General features: G+C 41.0%; 1 protein-coding gene across 6 annotated transcripts in view; it reads right to left on the bottom strand.

Annotated features, from left to right (window-relative positions):
* Nucleotides 1-22,743, bottom strand: part of NDC1 (NDC1 transmembrane nucleoporin) — a 127,896-nt gene that overhangs the window by 27,738 nt on the left and 77,415 nt on the right. For all 6 annotated transcript variants that reach the window (XM_085853643.1, XM_085853653.1, XM_085853673.1 and 3 more), the window contains 4 exons: nucleotides 21,309-21,441; nucleotides 17,748-17,840; nucleotides 951-1,032; nucleotides 670-846 (listed from right to left, as the gene is read on the bottom strand). In XM_085853643.1, the coding sequence (XP_085709769.1) occupies nucleotides 670-846; nucleotides 951-1,032; nucleotides 17,748-17,840; nucleotides 21,309-21,441 (485 nt within the window). The remainder of the gene's footprint in view (nucleotides 1-669; nucleotides 847-950; nucleotides 1,033-17,747; nucleotides 17,841-21,308; nucleotides 21,442-22,743) is intronic.

The raw sequence follows: 22,743 nt of genomic DNA, 5'->3' as shown, positions 1-22,743 counted from the left end.
AGAACTCTGATGTAATAGCCACACGAGTTTTTTTTTTGGCGAAATAACGAGGTTTTGTGGTACCCAACTTGGGCTAGCCTTATTGAATTTCAAATGAGAATGAATCATTTATTTTTCCCATACTTCAAAACAATTTGACACCTAATTATTCTGCAATTTCACAGACAAGAACTTTTCTATGCGAGCTATGTGAGCAAGAACTTTTCCAAAATTATATTCAAAACATTTAATGTTTGCTTTGAGTGACAGCAGTTGTTTGCATGTGAAAATTCTCAAGACAGCCAAACAACTCACAGCTATTGAACTCAACGCACCATTTAAACAAAAAAGTAAAAGACAAAACAGCCATCCAATAAATTTATGATGTACAAAGTACAATGTCACCAATTTTGTAACAAACCGGGAAGGCTACACCGAGTCTCGGCAAAAGACTAAAGACTAAATCAACTCTTTCCAGTTTATTGCAAAATTGGTGTATTACAAAGTAAAAAATTATAAGTTGGCTGTGCTTTTCTTTTTATTCTTTGAATAATGGATTATCGCAACTGGCCGGACCTGATGTGCGTTCACTGACAAGAACACACACACACACACATGACAACAGGTGCACGAGAACACATCTCAACAAGGCTCAATCATGATTATGAAGAAAAATGTGGATGCAAGCACCTGTATGCATATCCAGGCATTCAGGTTGAGGGAGATGTTGAGAACCATGAGCTGAAGAAGTTGCAGCTCGCCCATCTCCAGTCGTAGCATCCTGGTGGGCTGATAGCTTGCTTGTGAGCTCAGATAATAAAGAAATGCAGTGGCTGCTGAGCAAAGCCCAAGTGTGTGGCCGGCCACCTAGTAGGAGATGAGTAAGACAGTTAACAATATAAAACAAGCAGTGGTCGTGATAGGAAATGTCTTGATTTGGTAAACTAGAGTGGATTCCAAGGATTGCTAACCTGGCTGGCTTAAGATGAACACCTGCCGGCGACGACAGGGAGAGGCTCGGGCAAGTATTGCCAGGTCCTGCAATGCGAGGAACTATACACACAGAGCAACAAAGGAAACAAATTACATCCAAAATATTTAATCACTGGCAAAATTCGTGTTTTCATTTTTCTACGAGGTATTATGTTCATGATTTTTATTTTTGAGTGGTGATGCCTTTTCAGACAGCATTTTCATGCCTTTCTTAAAAGACTCAAGGGCACTTTGAGTAAATATAAATGGGTAGAATGTCATCAAATGTAAATTAGACCATATGGGACAGGAAGATCATCTTCTCCCCACAGGCCATTCATGAGCTCGCTGGGTTATCACTGACAATAGCTTAAGAGTCATCTGTATTTACAATGCAACTGGATGATTGTGCAATGCACAGAATGTAGGGTGGGGGGGAGGAAGGGGTCATTCATGATGGATGGTTAATCCTTATATATTCCTTCACCAAATATTGTCTGCATTTACATACAGTGCTTTCAGAAAGTATTCACACCCCTCCACTTTTGTCACATTTTGTTGTGTTACAGCCTGAATTTAAAGTTGATTAAAGTTAATTTTTTCTGTCACCAATGTACACATCATACCCAATATTGACAAAGTGAAAACATATTTTAAGAATTTTTTACAACTTCATTAGAAAACTAGAACGGGCACTCGTATAGCGCATACCTTCGCCGCAGCCACTAGTTACCTTTGTATTAAGTTGTCCACAACGCATCTCAACACAAATATGCATTTCGTGACCCCCATGACCTTTGACCCACAACCGCTACCTAGGGTGACAATAGTACTATACCTTGTGTCATTTCAGAAGATGGGGAATTGAACACTGAACAATTTGGAGTTAATTTGATGTAAATCGGAAACATATTAACAGTTTTCATCATGAAAAAACGATGTTGACCTTTTTGTGACCTTGACCTTTGATCCGATCGCTCCCAAAATCTAATGGATTTATCCTTTCATGATGCCAAACAAATCCAAAACAATGAAAGCCTCTCTGCATTTTGTTTTTTTGCGTTAAGTTGTCCACAACGCTTTCCGATATAAATGTGAATTTGTGTGACCCCCTTGACCTTTGACCCCCAACCGCTGCCTTGGGTGACAAAAGTACTATACCATGTGTCATATTAGAGGATGGGGAATTTAATTTTGAACATTTTGGAGTTAATTTGCTGTAAATCAAAACAAAATTGACAATTTAATCGCGAAAAAACGATTTTGACCTTTTTGTGACCTTGACCTTAACCTTTGATCCGATCGCTCCCAAAAGCTTCGCCTGGCGTCCTTGAGTAACTGCACATCATCTCTGAAAATTTCATGCAAATCGGTCCAGCAGTTTTTGCGCAATGTTGTCCGCACACATATTTACCAATAAATAAATACACAGGGGTCAATACAATACCTTCGTCAAACAAAGTTTGCGAAGGTAATTAAAAGCTGACGTTTCACATCGATTGATGAAGCGGTTCAAGAGAAAGATTTTTTTAAAGAATTTCATTCAAACCAATATGGCTGCCACAAAATGTGACCTATTAATTATTTGTGAACACCCTAGTATCCCAAAAGCTTGCGGAACATGCAAGTGAAGTTTCCTCTCGATCTGTCAAGCCATTCTGGAGAAGACTTTTAAAACGTTTATTCTTCAAAAAAAATCATAGCTGCCAAACCACGTGACATGTGACGTCATAGGTGGAGAACTTTTTGTTCCTCATGGATAGGAAATCATACCTGTAATGTTTCGTCTCGATCTGTTCAGCCATTTCGGAGAAGATATTTGAAGGCTTTTATGTTAAAAAGGATATGGCTACGTGACCGATGACATCATCATATTTTTGCCAATTACAATTTAGCCTGAGATGACCCTCAGAATTTTTCATATTGATCAGCATTTAACATATGAAATTATCACATTATAACGAAGCCACATATAACATTAACAACAACAACAACAAAAAAAAAAAAATCACCCGTTTCCCTCGGGTTGTACTTCACATGTGCCAAGTTTCATATTTTTTCCATGGAGCGGTTTCGGAGATACAAAGGTCCAAAGTTTTTCTTTTTTTCAAAAATGGCTGCCACACCACATGACCTATGATGTCATAGTTATCGCAAAAGCATTTCACACGAGTAGTCACATCTATGGTGAAAATTTCGTGAAATTTCTATGGTGAAAAACAAACCATGCAGAATGGGTGGCCGATTCAAATTCAGAATGGGTGGCCCATCACGTCTTTGGAGTTTCGCGTTGATCGGATAAGGTTATTTTGTCTAACATGGCTGCGACACCATGTGACCAATGATGTTGAAATTTTCAACAAATATTCCCCATGCCAAGTCAATCATATTAAAATATATATATATATTTCTCTGAAACCGTTTAGCATTTTGATGGGAGGCTTTGCAGTGATGATCCACCATTGTTGCTGCAAATATTTTATTTAACAATGACCTCATCAATCACATGATATGGCAGCCACATTGGTTTTAAGGAAATAATTAAGCAATTATTCCTCTGAAACCATTTAACCCATCAATCCTGTACGTTGCAGATATGATCCACTGCGCTTGCTGCATACATTTGACTTAAAATGACGTCATCAATCACGTGGTGTGGCAGCCACATTTGGTTTCAAGGAAAATATTTTAAAAACTGTATTTCGGAAACCGCTATAGTGATCGATGTGAATCTTTGCAGTTGTGATGCTTTTACTCCATGTAACGCAACATGTTTCATATTGATCTGTTAAGGTGTTTTGGAGAAAAAAAAAAGTTTTTTAATTTTCGGTTTTCAAACCAACATGGCTGCCAAACCACGTGGCATATGGCATTGAAAATTTGGACTTTGCCCAGAATTGGGTAGAGGATCACGTGTGCGAAGTTTCGTTTTGATCGGATCAGGTTCATTTTTCTATCCAATATGGCTGCCACATGCCGTGACCTATGACATCATCATTTCCACACTGTATGCAGCTATATTGTTCAAAGATACTTGGTAAATTTTGCTTCGATCGGATAAGAGGTTCCAGAGAAAGCATTTAATATTTTTCTTCAATCCAATATGGCCGCCAAACAATGTGACATCAATTATTCTTAATAACCCTAATATCCCCAACTCATGGTGAAAATGTCTGTGATGTTTCCCCTCAATCTGTCCAACCGTTCTGGAGAAGATTTTTGAAGGTTTTATGATAAATCTAAGATGGCTGCCAGACCACGTGACCTATGACGGCATAGTTATCAAACTTTATTCAGCATGGTGAATCGATCCTTTGGGTGCAGTTTCACTTCTATCTGTGAGGCAGTTCTGGAGAATATTTTTTCATTAAAAAAAAAAAATATATATATATATATATATATAGCGGCCAAACCACGTGCCGGATGATGTCATAATTTTTTCCGTGTTCACATCTTTCCCGAGATGAACCACAGAAATTTTCATACTGTTGGGATGCAGCGTTCTACGCATAGAATTTTCACCGGGATACCACTTCACCGATGACGTCATAGTAAAATGAATCTTATTCCCCATGCAGAGTAATCATATGCCAACTTTCAAATTTTTTCCATGGTGCAGTTTCGGAGATAGAGGCCCAAAGTCCCACCCCCCCCTCACCAAACATGGCTGCCACCCCCACATGACCTATGACATCATAATTAGCATTAAAAAAAATTCTGCACGAGTTGTTGCATCTCTGGTGAAATTTCATGTCAATCGGATAAGCGGTTGCAGAGAAAAGAGAGAAAATTTGCATGGACGTACGCACGGACAGACAACCCAAAAACAATGCCACCGGAGGCATGGGCGGAAATGTTTTTTTTTTAAGAGTTGACTACCAATTGGAGATTAAAGTGTTGGTGGAATGTTGGGTTCAATATGACCAAACCTGTGATCAATGCTGCCACCTCATGTGTACCAGGTTTACACAATTAGACCTCCATTGTGTTGATTTGTTAAGATAGTTGCAAACACAATCGTTGCTAATTAATCAATTTCTGACTTCCTTTACTCACACAGCAATTTATGATTTCTGTCTTCCTCCACTAATGCAGTCAACATGTTGCCATCAATGGAACCCTGTCCTCTTCCAGTGAAGGCTGGTGTTCCCAAAGGCAGTGTTTTGGGCCCAGCCTTGTTCCTTACAGTGCCTTCAGAATGTATTCACATCCCTTGACTTTTTCATATTTTGTTGTGTTACAGCCTGAATTTATAATGGGTTGAATTTGATTTAATTTTTTTTGCACCAATCCACCCAAAATACCCCATAATGACAAAGTGAAAACATGTTTTTAGAAATTTTTACTAATTCATACAAAATATGAAACACAGAAATATCTAATTTGCATAAGTATTCAGCCCCTTGAATCAATACTTTGTCAAAACACTTTTGGCAGCGACTACAGCTTTGAGTCTTCTTGGGTATGTCTATCAGTTTTGTACATCGGGGTTTGGGGAGTTTCTCCCATTCTTCTTTGCAGATTTCCTCAAGCTCTGTCAAGCTGGATGGAGAGTGTCGGTGAACAGCAATCTTGAAGTCTTTCCACAGATTCTCAATAGAATTAAAGTCTGGGCTTTGGCTGGGCCACTCAAGGGCTTTCATTCTTGTTCTGAAGCCATTCCAGTGTTGCTTTGGCTGGATGCTTGGGGTCATTGTCCTGTTGGAACGTAAATCTTAACTGCAGTCTAAAGTCTTTTGCACTCTGAAGCAGGTTCACCTCAAGGATTTGCCTGTATTTAGTTCCATTCATTGTTCCCTCTAGCCTTACAAGTCTCCCTGTCACTGCAGCTGAAAAGCATCCCCATAGCATGATGCTGCCACCACCATGCTTCATGGTAGGGATGGTGTAAGATGGGTAATGAGCTGTGCTCAGTTTCCAACAGATGTCGCACTTTGCATTGGGGCCAAAGAGTTCAATTTTTGTCTCATCAGACCACAAAATATATTGCCTCATGCTCTCAGTCTTTCACGTGCCTTTTTTCAAAAGGGTCTGCTGCTTTTACATCGCAAGCAAGTCGGTGGTTTGTGTTTTCCACCATCTATTCTCCGATACTGTTCCCTCTGCTTTCTCGGTCCTCCGAGCCTCTCTATCGACTCCAGGATTCATACATTCTTGCAATAACCCCCTTCTGGCTGAATTTCCAAAATCCAGGTTGACTACACACCTCAATTCAATTATTCCTCGTTTCTCCTATCTATGGAACCCCCATCCAGATACTTCTGTCTCACTCTTCCCTCCAGGGCTTCAAGCAATCAGTGCACCATCATCACTTGTTATCCCCAACTCATACCCATGATTTTCATTACCCCCATCAAGCTTTTCTCACCCAACCATCTTACTTGCAAGTTTCAGTGCGTCCTCCCCTCCTCCCTCTCCTCTTTTCTGTTCATTCAGTTCCTTGATGCTTGTCCCACTGTCAGTTCTACCTTGTTCTTCCATGAGCCTCACTCCTGAAGGTAACCATTGGCCAAGATAATGTACAAAATCCACAATGTACGGCTGGAAGGACTTCCCAGTAAAATGCAGCTGTTGTTGACAAGTGGATGCAAACTTAGCCTGTTTCGCAACCTCATCTGAACTCGTGGTTTAGCAATCACATCTCTGTTGTACTTCATGTAAAAGTACACTGATGTTTCCCCAATTTCGTTGCCTGTCAAATGATGGATAAGCAAACATGAGCCCGAGATTATTGTCAAATAAATCACTTAAAGAAAACTTATGTCTGAGACATACTTCGAGAATCTTTCATCAAAATCATGTCACCATTTTATTAGCATGCTTATTTGTAATGGCATTTAACTTGTAGGTATAGCTAGTTTATTAATGTCTGTTCCACAGTGTGCTAAATGACTGAAGTCCATATTTCGTACTGCAGTTTATTGTGTTTCACCAAATGAAAAATGAATACAAGGCAGCTGTCCATTTTTATGCAAACCTTCAACACTTCGGCACAGTGATGAAATATCCTATCTTTCAGTAATAATCGCTTGCTTTTGACTGCCATTTCCCGACGCACTTAAGTCGAATGGAGAAAGACTGAACATGTGTTTGTGGTATGCCAAGTTACATCTGGTTCTACTTAAATGGTTGGAGGAAGGGAAACAAAATGAGATAAAAGAAAATACTGCATTGGAAATGTGATCGAGAAGGAAAGCTGTGATATTAATTGGAGTATCCGTTTGCCAGAGGGGCATGTAGCTGGGATTCAAAGCACGATTTCAGTTTATAGGCATTGTCCTACTGTGTTAAAGCCTATTATTTTGGGATGCACCCCATGTTATCAATAAAACCAATAAGTGGATAAAAATTGGTCATTGTGCATGTCAGAACATTTGAAGACAAAATCATGAGGTTGTAAAAATGGTTGTTGTTAAAAAATAACAAAATATTGTTAAAATGGTGCAAATATTTTTGAAGATTGACCTTTTGTTGAAGAAAAATTAAAATTAAACTAGAGTAATTCGACTGCGCGCAGTCGACGGGTATACCTCCGCTTTCCCGCACAAACACTTGAGTATCGACATATGTGACCCTTGACCTTTATCATATGTGGCCCAAAACATAATTAGTTAATTGCCCTGTCTAACTTTACCTTTGTACCATGTTTGATGAAATTCTGTCCAATATTTCTTGAGTTAGGGCATAAATAAACAGTAAAAATTTCAGTGTTTGACCTTGACATTTGACCCTTGACCTTTATCACATCTGGCCCAAAATCTAATCACTTAATTGCCCTGTCTTACTTCATCTTTTTACCAAGTTTGATGAAATTCTAAAATTTGCTTCTTGAGTTATCGCGTAAACGAAAATCCGGACAAACGAACGGACGGAAGGACGGACAACCCGGAAACATAATGCCTCCAGTACCCTTGGTGCGGAGGCATAAAAAAGTTTTAAAACGTTTGAAACAATTACAATGAGAAAATGCAAAGCCAGTTCCAAAAACAATCAAATGTTCCAATAACTGCGCTGTCGCGAAGGAGGGGGAAGGGGGTGAGGTTGAAAGTCGTGCATCATGTTACCCAACATGGTGAGCAATGTTTACACTCGTGCAGGGGCACTCGGCAAATTCAAGAAATGTAAATTAAAATCCATCTGGATAAAAAAACAAATAAAAATTAACGTGCTAAAAATCTGGTGGCAAATTTTCATTAAGATTAAACTCTGGTGTAAAGTTAATGTCCTGTGTCTAACCAACATTTGCATGCCCATTTGGTATTCTCGTGTCTAATTGGTATCATGGTGGCTTGTCATTAATATGCAAGAGTTGCACAAGCAGGTCATTGGCCAAGAGTCAGCAACCTGTCTGTCATTTCATTCGGAATCTTTCATCTGATTCTTCCACACTCTGTCGATGGCAGCACACTCTATTTTTGCTCAATGATAAGAAATTAGGAGTGTCTAAAAGGAAAGTATGCCTGGTGGTGGCTTAACTGCTAAGGTGGTAGGCTTAAGATATTATGGTCCCGAGTTCAAACAACAGCCGTGGCAAAATAACACCAGACGGGGCGACTCAGCCCATTATTCTTTGGAAGTTGCCAAAATGAGTACCAGCTTGCTGAAGGTGAGAGATCAATTACAGTCGATCTGGGGATAGCAGTGACACACCTCCCAACACAAGTGGTGGAAGCCAGTGAAAGCAGAGTGTGTATCAAAGAAATAAAAAATGTTTTGGAAATGCAGTACACCAGATGAGAACAACAAGGTACGAGGACCGACAGCAAGGATCAGTAACAAGCATGAAATGGCACACTACGCTGGTTGATCTGGCAGTGAGTAATGGCCCAAAACACTATTCCTGTACTTGACCCGTTCTCACAGTAATGTGCAGTGTTTGGCTTTCCTGCACAGGTTTGAAGCGTACAACATGAATGTTTGTTTGTGTATACCTTTAAAATGTGCAAATTTAAAAGGCTTATGAAGAGAGTTATTCTCCCCAAAAAAATAAAAATAAAAATAAAATAAAATAAAACGGATAATTTGAGACGGCACCTTTTGACCAAAAAAATGTTTTTTTTTGGCCTACATAGTCAAAGCTTGTTGAAGAACGAAAACACAGAACAGATCAGGATGCAACATTACAAAAGGAACAACAGGAGGGGAAGAGGGAAATGCCAACAGAAGGGCCAAGGGACAAAATAGATGGACACGGACAAACAAGGGATGTGGGAAAAGATGAGGGTCGGGGAGAACGCAAGGGCTGGACAAGATGGATACAGAAGCAAAATTTTTAGAGGGTTGATGGTGGTTTAACAGTGGAAGAAAAGATCATGGTTTTGGATTGGGGACGATCTGAGATGGTGGTGATCAGCTGTCTTGAAGACTTGGAGGGCATAATGAGATTGAAGAGTGTGGAAGTTGGTTCCACAAGTGGGGGAAAAAAAAAAGAGGAACAAATGAGTGGAGGTGTTGATCAGTGATCCTGGATTTAGAGAGTTTCACTAGGAGGGGGTTGCTGGTGGACTGTGTGCATCTTGCAGATACCTGGGGAGGACCAAGCACAGAGAGGGAAAAAGGTGTAAAACCAGAAAGGAGACAGAAGAAGACAGAGACCACTGACCTGTCTGTGATAGCAAAGTGATAGGCCCATACTCAGCTTCTTCAGAAGATTCCAATAATCTTGAAGGACTTTTGTTTCCATGGCATCAAGCTGAGCAATATGTGAGGCAGGGGCACCAGCCAAGAAGGGAGAGTCGTAGTCCATTGAGCAGTGGATTAAAGCATTGTAGGTGGATTGGAGCTCAGGTGTGTCAAGGAAGAACTTTGCACAACGGAGGACACCCAATCAGTGAAAAAAAAACCCCAAAAAACCTTTGTATCACTACCATATAACTATACCGACATGTGTGCTGCTGAATGTCAGCCTTTCACTTTTAGACAGAAGAGCACCTTGTCCAGTCATTTGGCTGGGTATGTGCTCGAAGATAAATCAGCTTATGCACATCATTCATGATATATCAATTGCATAAAGAATTATCAGATGTTGCCTTTTAAAACACACTCCCAATACCACAGTAAATCGGCAACATGCACATTAAGAAACCCGAAAGCATAACCAAAAATATTTTGACAAACCATCAGTATCAAGAACAAACGATCAACAATATAAAACAATGAGAAACAATTCTTGCAAAACTAAATAGGCAACAATCACCTATGCTGTCGAAAGGAAACTAAACATATTTCTTTTTTCGTTTGCTATTTTTACAATTTGATGCCAAGTTAACAATAAGAAAAATACGAGCTCATGAAACACCAGATTTGACAAATAAACTTGAAGTTGAACAAATAAAACACTTGTACGCAAATTACCGAGGTTGCTCTTGGCTCAAATTGTTTTAAGCAGCTCCAAAAGAAGTGTTTATGTCATTGCACTCTCTCACAAATTCAATTTCTACAGTTTCTAGCTCACGATGGTGTTATTTTTCCACAGAGAGTTTAAATATCTGCTCTCTGTACAACACCCATAACAGCTTATACATATATATATTATGTGTGTGTGTTTGTGTGTGTGTGTTCTGCATCAAGTTGTCACAAACTTCACCAACCATCACTTGACGAAGAAAAAAAAAGAAAAAAAAAAAAGATTTTTCTCGAAGTGAGTTTTCATCGTTCAACTGCCGTGCATGTTGAACGCATTCCAAAAACAGTAAATGGCACACACAGCAGCTCTGTGCAGTTGTACAAACTGGAATAATACGTACATGTGCCAACTGTATAAAATTCCATCTCTTATAAACGCTTATTAAACCAAACTGCTCCACCCCCCCCCCCCGACACAGCTTGTTTGTGTGTCAATTTTATGCCTCAAAAAAGTAATAAAAAGAAATGCAGCACAATATTTATATAGACTACGCAAATAAGTAATCTCAATTACTGGACCGATTTATTGTACAAATTAAATGAATTTTGGGGTTTTAAACATTTTCACCTAAATAAGCATGACCTCCGTACGCTCCAGAACAACAATGATGTAATCTAGAGAGAGTGGTCCAGAAGTAACTTCAAACATAAGTTCTTTGGAAAGCCCTTCTTTGAACAAGTTGATGTATTTTGAATTTCAGGCCAAGATTTATCAATGATGTGTAAAATAAGTGCGACCATAAGAAATGTGGAAATAAGATGGAATGTGCTATAAAAGGTTAGAATTAGGTCACGACATTTTTAAAAAAAAAAAAAAAACCATCATTATTCATGACCACATCACTGAGAATTTCCTTCTGTACGAGAAATGATTTTAGATTCCAATATAAACCAACTCACAGATTACAAATATCAACTGTTTTTTTTAACTCATGTCACTATATGTTTTGGAAGTGTGTACTTATTACCTCCGCCACTGAAGGTGGACGGAGGCTATGTTTTCACCCCTATCTTGTCTGTCTATGAACAAGGTATTTTCAAAAAAAGTTGCGGCCCGATTCAGACGAAATTTGGTGGAAAGGTTGGGTGTGTGACAAGAACGAATCGATTTGATTTTGGTGAAGATCCAGATCGTATAATTTTTAAATGGTTCTTTACCATTGAGAAATAGGGCCAAAAACAATATATTATCACGATATCTCAAAAAGTTGTGGACGGATTTGGATGAAACTTGGTGGAAATGTTAGATGTGCTCTGTTCTTGCGTATGGTAACTTTGGCTGCCGGGTAGCCATCATTTCTTGGAGTGCGACTGTGGCGCTCATGCTGTACCACTCTACCAATACACTGGCACTCATTTCGCTGACCTCATACGTTTGACAGACTGCGTTGACCCCACCTAGTGTTAATTCAGCAGCTAACGGGGCTCAAACTCAGGATCCTAGGATCCCAAGCTTGCCACCCTAACCACTAAGCCAACACTAGGCTTATGTTGGGTATGTGACAAGGACAAATTGATTCGATTTTGTTGAAGATCCGAATCCAAACCCGGATTCGAGGATATTTCAAGTGATTCTTCACCATTGAGAGATGGGGCCAAAAACGCCAAAAACAACAACAACAAAAAAGGTGTATAGCACGATATTTCCAAAACTTGTGGACAAGTTATGACAAAACTTGCTGGATGAGTTGGTTAGGTGACAAGAACAAGCACATTCGATTTTGTTTCAGGTCTGGATCCATATCCAGCCCATCAATGGGATACAAAACATCAACTATTCAGCCGGGCAGAGGTATGTGCTCTACCGAGTGCCGATCTAGTTATGCGATACAAAATAATCCGTCCACAACTTTTTGAAATATCATGCTATACAGGTCAGGTAATATGAGCATGTGCTGGAGCAGCACGTCACTGCATCCGCTTTCCGCTGGTACTCCAGGAGTCTCGTCTGGCCATCCCCAGGCATATGCCTGGCCCATCCCCATCTCCTTCAGATGCCGATCAACTTGCTGCAACCACGAGGCATGTGGTCAGCCCATTGGCCTCCTCCACTCATGAGGCTCCCTGAGAGATTCTTGTGAGCAAGATCAGCATCAGGAAAACGAGCCACATGTCCATACAGCCACAGCTGACGCTCACGGGCTATACAGGTAACATCTTAGCTGAGTCTCTCTCAGCAACCGCTCATTGGACACAAAGTCCGACCAGCAATAGCCAAGGATCCTCCGAGGAGACCTGGTACCAAAGGAATTAAGTCTCCGCTTCAGATCCCTGGTCAGAGTCCAAGTCTCATATCCAAAGAGCAAGACCGGAAGCACCAAGGACCTGAAGACTTTCGTCCTCCCGCATAGGTACCGGCAGCTCCACACCCCACGATCCAATGAATACATGACTCCCCAGGCCTGACCCAGATGTATATTGACTGATGGCTCACAGCCAGCTGAGACATGAATATCACTGCCAAAATAAGTGAATCTCTCTGTGACCTCAACATCCTCAACATTTATTATGCAGTAAACCCTCAATTATAGCGGGTTTGAATATCACAGGTCAAAGCCCACGATTGGTCAAAATTTGACGAATCTTGGGCAACCCAGTGTTCCAATTTAGTTATCACGGGGTTTCATGTCAGCCATTCGCAGTTTTTGAGCCGAGAGGAGTCAGCGTGTGCGTCCGCCTGTCCCATTACCTTCTATTACGAACCTTTTGTTGTTTCTCGCGCATCATTAATATTGGTGCCTAAACATAAAACGATGGACAAAATTAGCTGTGCCAAAGGGTAGAGAAGGGTTATGATGTTGGGTACAAAAAATTGAGTTGTTCGATAGGTTGGCAAGAGGTGAAACTGTAGCATTTGTGGATCAATTAATCTACTGTGGGGTATATCCGTGCAAGTGTTGTGGCCAGTGTTCTGCAAAGGAAAAAAATGTAACTGCAGTCCTGTCATCCTCATATTGAAAGAATCGAAAAAGCACTTAATATCTGAATCGAGGACCAAACACAGAAAAAGGGCCTTTAAGTGGACCAGTGATATGGGAGAAATCATTACACATTAACCAATGTTTCCACGAGGCAAGTTCCAGTTCAACCACACCAACACGGGCTGCTTTGAGATATTCAAAAGAAAATTTGACCTCCATCTCGTAAAATAAGTCGGGGAAGCAGCATCTGCAAACCTTGATGCTGCGAAAAACTACCCACCTCAACTCATGGAACTAATCAAGGTGAGGGGATTTATGCCGGAGCAGGTTTTTAACGCTGACGAGACAGGATTATTTTGGAAGAGGATGCCATCTTGTACCTTCCTGTCCAAGCAGGAAAGATCCACTCCAGGGTTTAAGGTGGCTGAGGATCAACTTACCCTCTGCTCTGTGGCAATGCAGTAGGCAGCTTTGTCGTGAAGCTAATGCTGCTCTTCCGATCACTGAATCCCCCTCCCCACTTCCTACTCCAACAGAATAATCATCATCCTGAGCTAAATGTTGTGTTTTCCATTTATGGCAGAGTACATGATATTTTTTTACCCCCATCCACTGCCGTTTTGGAATAAATATGAAAGGTAAAAGTCTTGTGTTTTTAACCTACAACACCTCGCAGGTCTTCAAGAGCTCAGCATGGTTGTTGCTGTTGTGGTCTTGTTGGAGGTCAATTTTTAAAATGTATTGGTCAGACAGCTGCCGGAACCCACCCACATTTGTTGCTTAACTCCACCCACCATGGCACGAAGACAAAATAATGTGGCCGCCATCTTGGTTATCTGGTGGGCCTCAGACATCAAGCCTGTAGGCCTCTGCTGATTATACACTGCCTGCATCTGTTGCGCTAGATTTCCATTGGCTTTGTTTGGGTCGAGTGTTACTCACGATGAGGGACCCTGAAAAATCCAATCAATGTCACATAAAAATAATTAGTAAGGTTTAATCAAACCCGTCAGAACGCACGGTATGCGCTTCCATAAAAAATAGCGTTACATAATTTTTAAACAGCCCCATATTGTCGGTTAAACAATCCATCACCGTGTGACAAATCAGGTCGTTCTGATTTAACCATGGCAGAGGCTGTCATGGATGAGAGTGGTCGAGTTCATCTTTTAATAGCGTATTAAATGTGTTTCCCAATTGTACTGTTCATCTTTAAAGAGTGCTTTAAATGTGCATTTACCAATCGGCCCATTACCAGATTTTGTCGCAGGTTGTGACTACAGTGCGGTCATTATTGCTGTATATTACCTCCACCATCTGCGATGGACGGAGGTTATGTTTTGTCCCCTGTTTGTAGATTTGCAGGATCTCAAAAAGATGTGGACAGATTCGGATGAAATTTGGTGGGCAGGTTGGGTGTGACAAGGAAGAATTGTTTCAATTTTTGTTAAGATCCGGATCCGATAATTTTTTCAGCGATTCTTCACCATCGAGTGATTGCGGTTAAAAACAATATACAGTACGTAACACGATGTCTCAGAAAGTTATGGATCAATTTGGATGAAACTTGGACAGATTGGGTGAATGACAAAGACAAATCAGACTTTGTTCAAGAACTGGATCTGGATACAAGAATTTTTTTTTAATTTTTCAAGTGATTCTTCACCATTGAGAGATGGGGCAAAAAACGATGTATCACACGATACCTCAAAGAGTTGTGGATGAGTTATGACAAAACTTGGTGGATGATTTGGATACATGACAAGAATAAGCCAATTCGATTTTGGTTAGGGTTTGGAATGAGATCTGGCCTACCAGTGGGATACTAAACGTGAACTGTTCAGCCTGGCGGATGTATGTGTTCCACCGAGTGCCATTCTAGTTTAATACTGTATTTGCATAACCATCAGAGATGGGGAATCCCCTGCCATTGAAAAAGGTCATACATATTCCAGATAATGAGGGAGGTGAATTGGAAACAAGACACCATTTGGTCATCATGTCTTTCGAGCTATACAGCAAAAAGTTTAAATAAAAATTTAGGGCCTATTTCGCGATAATGTCATTTTTCAAGATGGCTGCCTAGCGGCCATATTTGATGTTTGACATGGCCGAAATTCAATAGCAACTGATTTCATTCTGTTACCTACATTTCCAGCAAGTTTCATCAGAAAACAAAAAAAATTAGAGCCTATATCACGATAACGTCTTTTTTTTCAACATGGCTGCCTGGTGGCCATATTGGATGTCCGAGCGGGCCGAAACCATGTTGGAAAAAGTTCCCCAGGGGTGAGGAACGTAGAAACCAAAAATAATTGAAATCAGATAAGCGGTTTTCCATTTATTACAAAAAACTTTTTTTCAAGATGGCTGCCCTAGTCGGCCATCTTGGATCCGGCCACGCCCAAAATCAATAGAGGTCTTCCTTTTCAGGTGGTACATGTGTGACCCAAATTTCAAATCGATATGGCGAACAGTTTATGAGTTATCGCACTCACAGCTATAAATGTTGATGCCCGGACGGACGGACGGACAGCCGGATGGACGGACGACCAGGGTGACAACAATATCCCCCTTCCGCTATGCGGCGGGGGATAAAAAACAAAAAAAAACTTTCAAACAACTACACAGGCCATTCCTTCACTCTCATAAACGACGACTGGATTGGGGGATTGTGTTTATCTATAAATGCGCATAAGAAATCGAGAAATTATTAGAATACAGTAAGTCATCACTATCCAGAAGTGGTGTGTGCCCGTACGGAATGTTCACATGCGTTCCACGAATTATCACCTGCATTGAAGTAACAACTGCTGTGATACTTACACACACCGAGTTAATTAAAATCAAGTTTACCTCCCTGTCTTTGCTTGCCATGACATTCTCTGCCATTGACCATTGCCACTCCTACGCCACGGTAACTAAATGGCGCCCTTTCCCCATCGGCCACGCCTACGCAGCAATGTGTCTTGTCATTGGTTTGGTAAATAAATGGCCATCACTTGTCCGATTAATATCAAACCTTGAAAAGGCACATACTCAGGCCCCCAGCAATATAGCTGGCAAGTTTCAATTAGATTGGACCAGTGGTTGTCGAGAAACAGCGGTCACAGACACACGCACACGCGCGCACACGCGCGCGCACGCACGCACGCACGCACGCACGCACGCACGCACGCACACACACACACACACATTGCTGTAATTATAGATAGATTACATTAAATATTACAAAGTGTGAATTTGCTTGATGTGTTGGTGCCATGCAGTGCTTCGATTTCAATGTAGGTTGCATTTTAATGCTCTCTTCCTCATTGGTTTTTCTAACCCAATTTCCTTATTTTTTTTTCACCTTTTGGCTCGAATGCAGTCAGTCACTTTGACTGCCCTTCATTGCATCGCATTGTTCGGACGTTTTCCCTTGCCACTTCATCCAGTCAGAAAAACTGACTGAACCTGCTCCACGACAGACTTTCCATATTTCACCTGGTCCACCCACTGCAAGTTGCCATATTTCACCTGGTTCTTCCAAAGTCCAACGCTGGCAGGCACGCTTATTTTCCCCTCATTTCATACACGTCCATCAATAAAATGGCAATGTTCTCCAGTCTTGGTATGAAGTCCACCTTGTGGCCTTGAGTCGACAGTGTTTTCTCCTTTCCATCCCCTTTTGTTCTCTCCGTCGAGCCCAATCCGATGTTGCTTCCAATCAACATATCACATTAGGCCTGCATGGTTTCCCCAAACATGTTAGCTTACAATAACAATGTATAATGGGTAATGTTGATTACCCATTATACATTGTTACATTACAATAACAATGTATAATGGGTAATACCACTATATAGTACTTGTCACTATTTGTGGTACATAATATTTCAACAAACAAGTTATGAAAGCAGAAATCATTCCTGTATGGGAGATTAAAATGAACCAACCAGTGGCAAAGCCGTCAAATTGTGCTTTACCACAACAAAGCTCCCGACACTTTGAGGTTGTAGTTTGAGTTGTTTTTTTTTTTCTTTCAGTGAGTGTACCTGAAATAAGGCACTTGAGTATTCACTTGTGTTAAGCATAATTTTAAAGTTTTTAATTTTCCTCATGACCAAAGGATAGATTTTAGTCAAATCAGAATTACAATATTATATTTATGGTGAAACTGTTTATATCAAAAGTTTACGCTCATGCTCTTTTATTGTTTGGGAATTTTGTCTTCTTCTTCTTCCATAGTTTTATAACTATTGTGAATCTATAAACTCAGATCATAAAATAAAAACATACTTTCATATTAAAGTAACTTTAATGCAATCACCGATCAGCCAGCATTTGAAAATCTAACCTGTGTAAACTGTTACTCACAGATTAATTAAGGTGAAATATTAGTTGTTTTTTTTTTGTAAATGCCACAATCATCGCACTATGCATTCCATTCAAAGACAAAATAACAACACAAAAGTATAAACAAAATACCTTCACAATGGGTGGAGGATTACTGGCAAGAACCACTGGTAGACACATCTCGGAGTCCTCCACAAAAGACGTTTCCACCCGAAACTGATATGCCTGAAAAAGATGCACAGAGTTTCCATTTACAAGAAAAATGAAATTGCAATTCCCACAAAATATCTCAAGTACTTAAAGGGGAATCTAAAGGCAATTTTTTTTCTTCTGAAAACCATTGAAAATTATTAATCATGGTCTAATTTGAAGGGGGCAAAAATTGAAATTGTGTTGCACAAAGTGTCGAAAAAAGCCTGTGTGTCGATTCTCAATTTCACCAGTCACATCTAGAAGCCATATTGATCCGAAAGGTGGCTTACATGGAGAAACAATGCATATCGAGCTCGGATTCTGATACCAATTCCACCGCCATTAGCAACTCTGATCACTTTCAACATACTGAGAACCTTCAGTGTGATTCTGAAGAAACTATTGGAGTGTGGTGCCATGTCGTGTTTTTGCTGTGTCCGTGTAGTGCCGCATCCGTGTCGTGTCGCGCTCGTGCAATGTCGAGGTACTGTCCCAGTGGAGGGGGAAGTGATGCTAAGGGGCAGAGGGTGGGGGTATGGTGGAAGGGCGTGTGGATATTCTGGGGGTAATTGTGGAGGGGGGGGAGTGGTGCTGGATTCGAGAGGATTTAACCGAGAATGCCAAAACTTTCAGCCCCCCCCCCCTTACCCCTCAGAGGAGTAGATGATACATACATATTTTCCACTATAAATAGAGAGTGATTCATTTGATTTGCATAAATTTGTGTTGATAATAGATAATTATTTTCAGGTGCTCTTGTGGTAACTGCTGGCAATGGCAACAGATGTTTGATTCACCACTTAAATTGCCCATATACGATATACATGTGCCAGTAGCTACGTAGAGATGCTGTTACAGTTTTGAGCGACGGCTGTTTCTTCCCCTTAAATCGTGAGGATCGTGTCCTCTCTCAATTGTGGTGGATAACCACGAGATTGAGCCATCTCTGTTGTTTCACAACAGCTCTGCACAATGTTCCGAGCACACAAGCACACCTTTTTGAAGGCCCAATCCACACTTGGGTATTTCGGGCAAACGTCGTCCAATTTCTGACAAACTTAGGGTCTTTCGGCCACTGGTGTAGCATGAAACCATCCGTTTGTTTTACTACAACCACCAAAGGATGCATTGACTTGACATATTTGTGAAAAATCGAAAATTATTCGCCGTTTTGAGTTAAATCGTTCCGTGATGAAACCTGTATAAAGTACAAATATGACGGTCCACTTCCTGATGCAACATCACAGCTCATCTGACGAAGATTTCAACCCTTAATCACAAATTTACTGACTTTATAATTCGGAAATCGGAAAAAGACACATCATATCTATTTTGTAGGGTATTAAGGGAGAGATTAGCATTGAGGTGGTCTGAGTGAGTTCCCCTTTCAGATATTTTTTAGCTTTCAATGCAAAATAGCACAAAAAAAAAACAACTAAAAACATAAAGGAAATTGTAATTAGGCCATTTAAAATAGTTTTTCTCATACTTGTGTCATTTTAGTAGAAAGATGGATCAACAATACAGAGTACAAGCAGAAAAAGCCAAATAAAAACAACATGCAAACTGGAAAGCATCTGAAAATGCAAACCCCATCCGCTTTGTACTCAAACTGAACTTGACAAAAACGACAGGTTTTATATTAAAAAAAAAAAAATTGTACATTTTATTCATTTGTGTTCTCTAAAATCTCATCATAAAGGTTCATTGATTTGATGACAAAAGCTCAATTGGTAAAAATGTTATGGCCTGGAAAACATACACACTGAATGTCAATGGTAAATGAAGGTTTTTATTAAAACTTTTACGGCTGGTCAACCACATCATCGATGACGCCATCCTTACAATCCTTTATTCCTCAGTGGGAGTGTAATGAAATGTGCCAAGTTTCAAATTATTCCGATCATGGATTTCAGAGGTATAATGTTCCCCTCCCCCGACAATCTTCACCCCTCAAGCCTCGTACTGACTCAATAATCGTTTATCACAACACACGTTCAGTCCTCGAGTTTAAATAAATCCCCTTCCTTTCTTCCCTGCATTTCTTTCCTTTAAAACACACACATATATTCATTCCAATAAAAGACACAAAATCACGATTGAAATGGAGATTACCAACGATTAACACAGGCAGATCATCCACATACAACATCTTCCCCAGAATACCCTTCATTTTTACCCTCTTGCTGAACAGCTCCATAACCATGATATACATGACCCGATGTTCACAATGAACAACTCTGACATCCTCGGACCAACCAAAACTCTTCCCTTCGTTCTCTCGTACATATCTTCCACCAACCTAACTTCTGCTTCTTCCAGCACTCCCATCCATATCAGTGTCACCATCACCATATCTCCCTGGATAGTATAACTGGCCTTCTCAAGATCCACAAATCCGAATGCCATATCATCTTGCATCTCCCAACCTTTTCTTCACTAACTGCCTTGGGGTGAACATCCCATCCATCATCCCCCTATTCTTTCTAAAGCCCTCTTGTTCTTCGTCTATCTCCTTCTCCACACTATTCCTTCACCTCCCATCAAAAATCCTCTCCAGTAACTTCATGACATGACTTGGGAGCATAATGCCTCTGCACTTCCTTGGATCCTGTACATCACCCTTCCTCTTCCATATCGACACAATTAACCGACCTCCAATCGTCCAGAATCAAACCCTCTCAAATACATAACGACTACAACTTCTCCCGCTGCAATTAGCATCTGCTTACGCGGAAATTCCATTTCTCCACTACATCATACAGAAGCTCCAACTCGCCGTTGCTTCATCCACGGTTCAACAGCTACTTGAAATAGCCTTCCCATACCTTCAATACTGCCCCCATCTCAGTCATTAGCTTCCTGTCACCATCTTTAAATCAACGCACTCCCCGACCCCCTTCACATCTTTCCCATCCACATCCATATAAATCATCTTCTTCCCACCATCCTCTTGTAATATGCTGTACACATCTGCTTCCATACAATTCCTTGCCTTATCCACAGCTCTCCGAGCTTTATATTTCCCAGACAAGTGCATCAACTCTGCATCCAGTTGTCCCCCTCTATCCTTCCACTAATTAGACTGCGTTACTTCAGGAGTGTAAATAATGGTGGCGAAGGGTTAAATACATTGTGTACAGGTGAGGTTCGAAAGATTCAACGAGACTCAGGAACTTACATTGTGTACTGAAGTGGCGTTTTTTGAAGTTTGTGGAAAATCCGTTCATCAGGAGGTTTGAGAGATTTAAGAAAAAATTCAGATGGGAAATGCATGGATTCGTCTGATAACCCATGTGCCATGCACAAGGAAATAAACTTGAAAAGTATTACAACCTCCATTTTCATTGAAAGCTTGGCAGGACCTGCTCCTTACACCAGGGTAGGAGGGTCTTACACAAAACATTACATGTATGAACATTGACCTTTATCCCAATAATTTTTGACAGCGATTATACATATTCCTCATTAACAGAAGCCTGTGGGGGCCAGGTTACTTACCTCTGTTATGTGGATGCGAAGCAGTGCCCATGCCAGGTACCAGGTGAACAAGATAAAGGTTCCGGCAAGCCAGGTTTGGAATAGTAAGCCAGGGTTCAGAAGGCCAATGAGCGAGTCCAACCGTGGTATAGTGCTTCATGATGCGAGAAGACACCAGAATGGCATGGATGACAATGAGGGCAATTAAAACGTGTACCAATAAATAATAGTGCCATTCCACATCGACAATAACTTTGCGGTACAGAATACTGCTGAATTCCATAAAGACAAACAGTATTAGAGAATGGTGTTGACAAAATGATTTTAAAATAATTCAAAAAAAAAATTACCAAAATAAATATTTTAAACAAAGGTTAGGCTCATGGAAGAGCAAGATCACATCAGAAATAACACAACGCACTGACAGTTAGGCAAATGGACAATATGTAGATGCAACAAGGAGATGAAGAGATAGGAGGAAGAGGTGAGAGAAGAGGGAAGGAAACATAGCAACCTATAGATGAGGAAAGGTATGAGAAGGTTCATGAGAAAAAAAATATCTCAGGTAGAGATGCAAGATGACCTGAGGTCAAGGTCTATTGTTAGGTTTACCAGGTCACTCGACCCTGGATACGCTGCTTGTGCTCTCCCAACAATGGATGGAGGTCCTCAATGCCGGACATGGAATCAGAGCCATATCCCGAGACATATGGCGTGCTGTTGACACGGTCTGGCACCCTGCCCCACTCGCCAAACTCTCTTCCTCTGGTATCCAAGGCCATCTCCACTCTTGGCTCGCAGACTTCCTCTCCTGTAGCAGTCAAAGTGTGGCCCTAAATTGAGTCCATTCATCCCCTCTTCCTGTCCAGGCTGGAGTTCCTCAAGGTAGCGTTCTGGGCCCTGTTCTTTTTCTGGTTTTCATCAATGATCTCTCCGACTCTCTGGAAAACCCTCTTTATCTCTTTGCTGATGACTCCACCCCTCTGCCGTACCATCTGTCATCCCTCAGACCGGCAAGCAGCAGCTTCTTTGCTCTCTGCAAATCTGGGTAAAATCACAAACGGGTCCAACACATGGAACATGTCTTTCAATCCTGACAAATCCCACACTCTCACTATGTCTCTCCAAAAGGACCAGTTGGAACCCCCCCCCCCCCAAACTACTTTCTCAACAATCCTCTGGAAGAAGTCCTTTCTTTCAAGCTTCTGGGTCTCACTATCTGCCATGATCTTTCCTTGGAAAGCCACATTTCCAACCTGGCCTCCAAAGCCAGTTTCCAATTGGGAATCCTCCGTCGTGCAAAGTCCTTCCTTGGCCCACCTGAGCTCCTGACCACATACAAAGCTTTCGTCCGCAGCCTGATGGAGTACTGCTCTCTCCTCTGGGCTGGTGCTCCTGCCTCCCACCTTTCTCGGCTTCACGCTGTGGAAACCAAGGCATTTCGGATCATTGGCAT

This window comes from Eptatretus burgeri, chromosome 2 (assembly GCF_056783735.1).
Source record: "Eptatretus burgeri isolate ZD-2024b chromosome 2, Ebu_testis_v1, whole genome shotgun sequence".
NCBI lineage: Eukaryota > Metazoa > Chordata > Myxini > Myxiniformes > Myxinidae > Eptatretus > Eptatretus burgeri.
Note: the sequence above shows the minus strand (reverse complement) of the source record. Positions and strands in the feature narration are given on the sequence as shown.